The following is a 6153-nucleotide window of genomic DNA, read 5'->3' on the forward strand; positions in this document are numbered from 1 at the left end:
CCTGGGAAACAGAGAGTGACATGATGAGTCGCTACCCACATTTGTTTGCTAATGCATGATTCCGAGATAGAATCATCCTAAGGAGGAGAGAATTGTAACGTCCGTGTTTTTAGGTTAAGCATTAATTTAATGGTGTAATAGTTAGGGTCAACACTTATAACCTACTTTGAAATAATAAATAGGAATTATTTGAATATTATGTGATTTTATGTGCCTTGTACTTAATTATAAGATATAATAAGTTAAGAATAAAAATAAGCATAAAAAATAAAATAATAAATAGGTCCAATATCTATGAAGAAATTTGTAGTGGTCGGGACAAGGATTCTACGAAAATGCTTTGATGAATTCTTTTTTTTATATTTTTTGGGAACAAATTTCGCATTATATTTCTTTAAAAATATACTCTGATTTTCAATTAAAGCATAAACAAATCGGTCTTTTCTGGCCATGAATTCGGGGATGTCACACCTTAGAACGATGCGCGTACGCAGGGTACGTAGGGCGTACGCAGCCAGGGTGCAAACCCCAAAATTTTAGGGTTTGAACCCTATTTAAACGCATTTATGGCTTCATGCACCTTCTTACGTTCATCCTCACTCCTCATTTTGAAACCTTAAAAAGAGTTAGTGCATTGTGAAGCTTGTTAAGCATTTTTGGTGTCATTTGGAGCTTTTGGAGTAGATGAAAGAGCATTAAAGTGGTAGTGTTTCACTTAAGGCTTTGGATTCATCATTTTGTCGCCCTTGTGCACCTTATGGAGGTAAAAAGTTTCAAACTTGATGAAGAAATCTCTTGGATCTAGTTTTTGCTCGGGTTGTTTAATTTTTTGTCCCAAACTTGGTCTTTATGAGTAGAAAGTACTCCAATGCATTTGAGTTGCCTTTTCAGATGTTTTAAGGGGTCTTAATTCATAAAGTTGGGTTCTTGGTTACTAGTTTCCCTCCTCCATACAAGTGCTAGATGGTCTTAATAGGTTAACAGGCTAGATGGTCTTTTTACTTCCGATAGCACAAAATGTTGAGGCATATGGTCGGAACACCAACTTTGGTGTCCAGGGTTGAGGTTAGGTACACTCTTTTAATATTATATATAACTTTTCTCAAATTAATAAAAAAAAATTTATGAAAAACTTGTCCCTCCACCCAAAAAAGAGTATCAAAGTAGTGTTCCAAATTATAAAAAAGAAGCATTATGGAGATCGGCAAACAGCAGTCCGCGTTGTTTCCACTGTGGAAAAGAGGTGCATGTGGACTGAATTTGCAACCGCAAGAATATCACATGTTTCAGATATGTAAGAAAAGGCACATCGATCACTATCCGATACTTGTTGCTAGTGCCTTTTAATTAATAAATTACATCATTAACCCAATGAAACTTTCGCTCTTGCCACCCTTCAATAGGGTAAAAATTTAGATACTGCACATCATGTTAAGTTAAGAATAAAATCTTCTATTAATTTGTTTTTATTGGTTAGGACACTTTAAATTTTCCTATATATTTTAGAAGGAATCTTGAGAAGAAGCCAGTTATATACACGTCTAAAAAAGAGAAGAAAAACATCTTTTTTCTTGTACAGCCACAAGTATAATTATACGTAATAGTGGAAGATGATAATCTTTACTTGTACATAGACCCAAGTATAGATAGTATGTTATTATGCATGGGATCAGATATATGGTCGACAAGATTCTGCAATGGTCCTTTACCAGTCAAAGCCGCTTGAACATAAAACCCCAACCATCCAATCATCGCCAGCCGTCCATTTTTAATCTCTTTCACCTTCAGTTCCTGAAAACCAACCGGATCTCCAGAAAGATTCAATGGATCAAAGAGTACACCACCTGGATAATTAACATCACCAGGAAGATATATCCCTAATGGCTCAAGAGCCTCTATCCCACAATATCTTGCATATTCTGGCCCAACCTACATGTAATTAGTAACATTTCACTACTTGGATGTGTTGAAAGCTCAAAAGTGAAAGATGAAGGGTTAATTAGTAAAGAGTAATTAATTATACCATGAGAAGAGCTTGACAGATTGCTATGACGATAACTCCTTGACTTCCAGCAAAATGGAGGCCTGGGATACCAAGGTAATCGAGTGTCTCACCTTGAAGCTTTGAGTATCCGACTCGCCACCACACAGGTTCTACAAAATGGAAAGCTCCTACAAGATCTAGTAACTCTGGAATTAGGGCACCAAGTGCACCAAGCATCGCCCAACGTGCATGCAATATTTCAAAACTGGAAATACATAATGAAATCATGGAATTAGTGACACAATTTGGGTGAATTTTATAAGGGAGAAGAATTTACTTGTAGTATTTCTTAAAAGCTTCAGGATCTTGGCTGAGGCCTGCAATGTCGAAGCCATAATCGCCAGGGAGTTCGCCATCAAGATAGGTAGGATATTCAAATGGAAGCGGACCAAGCCACCGAGGCCTCTGTTTTCCATACCATAAGCTGTCAAATCCAGATGAGATTTTTAATGCCGATGTAAAAGATAGTAACAAATCAAGTGGATATAAGTTAAAGATGAGATTTTAATACCTTACAATGGATCATGTATGTATATTACGATTACCTATCCTTTTTTGCTTTTTCTGATAACGCTTTGTACACTGAAGCGTTCTGAACAGCAGCTTTCTTTTTCTCCTCCATTCGTCTCTGCAGAGTCTCGCCAAGGGGACTGTTGGCGATAGCTTTAACGGCAGTGAAAGGAATAGCTGAGAAAACTAATACTCCAGCAAGCTATTAATTAATTCACAGAATTCAAACAAAAAGTCAGGAGAAATGTGTTGAATTAGAAACCCATATGATGACATGCTTGTTCAAGTATTATTTTTTGGAGTAATTAGGAGATTGTAGGAATATTTAATTTACTGTATATTATATATGCCCATCTATTCCAATGAAGGTAGGAATAGAGATACACCTACAGACCTAAACCCCCTAATATAGCGTAGATTATTCTTGAAAATCAAATGTAGCATATTCTATCTCCCGAAGAAGCCGGATGGTGTGTATTGATAATAGATTAAAATCGTAAGCAATATAAGAAATAATATTCCAATCAAAATCAGAAACCAGGTACCTCTTGCCATGAAGCTCGGTAGCGAGTGAATTGATGATCGCCTGAGAAATTGTATGATTTGGAGGGAAGGAGGCTGCGGTGGAGTCCAGCGGTGGAGTTACTGGAGGTGGAGGTGGAGAGGTGAAGAATCATATTTTGGGTTCGGGGGCGCGAGGATGACTGGTTCTCGTTTGCTGTTTTACATGGCCAAGCTATCCGGATATTATAACATGCGATGCACGTGATCTTTTTTCATATATATTTCATGTATTTATTATTGACTTAGAGTGTCTTAAATGGAGTCAATGGAGGTCTTTTTTTTAAAATAATACATCGTTCAAAACGAACATTTCAATCGGTTTCAAGGTTTATGTGGAAGTTAATCGTATAAAACTTACGAAATTAATCGTGTAACACTAATGACATTTTGTGTGTGTCACAATTTGAATCATTTAACTTCTATATAGAATTCTCATTTAACTTCTATATAGAATTCTGCATTTCAACCCCTAAGTTTTTGACAAATTTTTTAAGAGCTTATAAAAAAGTGGTTTGTACTATTGCTCTCACTACATAATACCAACTATTTTTTATTTTATTAAGAGTTAATGACTTATAAAGGTAGCATACATACATTAACTTGTGTATACATTTAGTCTCTTTTGTCTTTTTTTTTTTTTTTTTTTTTGTATAGGTATGATCACCCTTATGATTGTTTTGTGTAGGCTTATGTTGAGTTGGCATTACATGTGGCATATATAGTCCTTAAAACCTTGGCCTTTAACACAATGTTTGAGACTCACGATATTTTCCCTAGCTTCAAGCTTTTCTAAGAAAAATGTTGAGTGCGTCAAGCTTCTCTAAATCTGGCATATGAAAAATGAAATTCTTTATGATTGTCGCCTCCCAACTTGAATCCAGACCTCTAGGATAGAAGAAAAGTCTTGGAAGAAGGTTTAGAGTATTCCCTAATTCAATGGTATTTTTCGAGTTTGACTGCTTCGAATTTTAGTGTTAAATTCTTGGTTGTTGTTAACTTCTTAACTATTGTTTTTTATACATGAGGAATCAAGAGGAAAAAATGATATTATTGGGAATGGATTGATCCATAACTAATGAACATTGAAGTTTGCTAAAAGAAACATTATATAATGTGAATTGTGTAACATCATGTTTCGAGAAGTTTCTTATTTCGGTATTGTAGACTATAAATGGATCGAGTAAAGGCATTAGGCTTCAAGTGAATGGGGTTTAGACCTTATTGGATGTTGATAATGTTGGTTAAGTGATTAAAGCCTTCGACTTGTGCTTTGAAGAAAAAATGTAAAATAGGAAAAGTAATATTACGTGCTTCCTGCATAGATTATAGTTTTTAGTTTGACATGTATTAAGTCAAAAGTAGTTAGATAGGATTGTGAGACTCATCAATACCTTTCCGTGCATATAAAGATCGCCGAAAACGAAGTAAAAACAAAGAAGTTATAATTGTTTGAAGTTGGAATGGAATTAGGTGAAAACTCATTCTCACGAGGTGAGAAACATATTCTGTAACAATGTAACATCCCAAACTTCAGAAATATGGTTTAAGGGCTTAAAGTGTAAATTGAGGAAGCTACTCGATGAGTAGGTGCGATTACTCGTCGAGTCAGAGCGGTTCTAGTCGCAAGTTAAGTGACCAACTCGCCGAGTCGGCAGCTGGACTCGACGAGTTGGTGCTAGGAAGAGAAAACCCTAATCTTAGGATTTGCACCCTATTTAAAGGACCTTAAGTCCTCACCTCAGCCTCTTTGTTACCCCCCCCCCCCCCTTGAGAGTCAGAAAACCCTAAAATCGTGTGTGAGCCTTTGGAGTGAGCTTGGAAGCTTTGGAAGGAGATTCTAGCAAAGAAGGCTTGTAGATCAAGTGTATAGCATCAACGGACTCGTATAAATCCAGAATATACTTCAGTTTTGACACATTTTTGAGGTAACAAGTTGTTACCTTGATCCTTTCCCTCTAGATCAACTTATGGATGGATTTGGGGCCATTTAAGTATGTTTAAAGATCCATTTCGGGTTATGGGTCTAGATCTGAGGTTGCAATTTCAGATCTAGACTTTCCTTGGTCTAGGAAATCATAAAGCATCAGCCCTTGGTTTGGTTGTGAAGCATTCTTGCCTTAAACCTTAGCCCTAGCTTGTTTTGGGCCAATAGCACCTTGTACTCACATAAAGTTGGCAGCTTTACGTGAGAGTCATGCCCTAGGAGGATGAATCTACAGTATGGAGCCTCTACATGGCTCAAAAAGTGATTGTATAGATGAAGGACTGAAGAGACTCGGCGAGTCGCATGGGTTGACTCGGCGAGTCATATGATGATGGGTAGGGACTCGACGAGATGGATGAACAACTCGGAGAGTCTGATGAAGATTATCGTGGACTCAACGAGTCTGTTCTTGCACTCGGCAAATTCTAGCATAGAACCCCCAACCTCTTCTGGTTAAGAGGCAGATCAGTGATTTGAGTGGTAACTCAGTGAGTTGGACAGAATAGGACTCGAAGATTGATGGACTCGACGGGTCATGGGGTGACTCGACGAGTCGAGTCATAATATGAGAGTCTTCTGAGTTTAAGAACTCGGCGAGTTAATGGGTTGACTCGGCGAATAAGGTCAATCAAGAAGGTTGACTTTGGCCAGAACTTTGACTTTGACACGTTTGACCTTCAAGGGTATTATGGTAATTTAGATATTTATGTCAATGGATCATTGATGGCTATAGGTGCTAAAGTCTGGGCTAGTGCTTCGGGATTGTGCTTTCGTGGTTCGGTTCGGAAGTTGCAAGGTGAGTTATCCTCATTATACCCAAGGGTCTAAGGCACTAAGGTTGGCCCTTTGATTGTTATTTGAGATAGTTATTGTTGTGATATGTGAGTTGGTATTTTGGTAGAAAGGATGATTATGTGTTGTATTGATTGTTTAGGTTGGAATCGTGGTAGATTGGATGTTGCTATGCTTAGTGACCTATAGTTAGTCTGACTGTCTAAATGTTGGTAGGAGATTACCTGTTATATGTGCACATGTTTGAGCAGTAGTAGAG

At 37.4% G+C, this 6153-nt stretch overlaps 1 protein-coding gene across 1 annotated transcript; it reads right to left on the reverse strand.

Annotated features, from left to right (window-relative positions):
* Positions 1-1488: 1488 nt before the first annotated feature.
* Positions 1489-3297, reverse strand: LOC145030568 (Chlorophyll A-B binding family protein). The gene is made up of 5 exons (XM_078978935.1): positions 3100-3297; positions 2590-2756; positions 2322-2468; positions 2024-2249; positions 1489-1929 (listed from the first exon to the last, which is right to left on the reverse strand). Exons 1-5 carry the CDS (start codon positions 3229-3231, stop codon positions 1621-1623), a joined length of 981 nt encoding a protein of 326 aa, XP_078835061.1. The 5' UTR covers positions 3232-3297; the 3' UTR covers positions 1489-1620.
* Positions 3298-6153: the final 2856 nt, after the last annotated feature.

This window comes from Lactuca saligna, chromosome 2, assembly GCF_052625555.1.
Source record: "Lactuca saligna cultivar CGN05327 chromosome 2, ASM5262555v1, whole genome shotgun sequence".
Classification (NCBI taxonomy): Eukaryota; Viridiplantae; Streptophyta; class Magnoliopsida; order Asterales; family Asteraceae; genus Lactuca; species Lactuca saligna.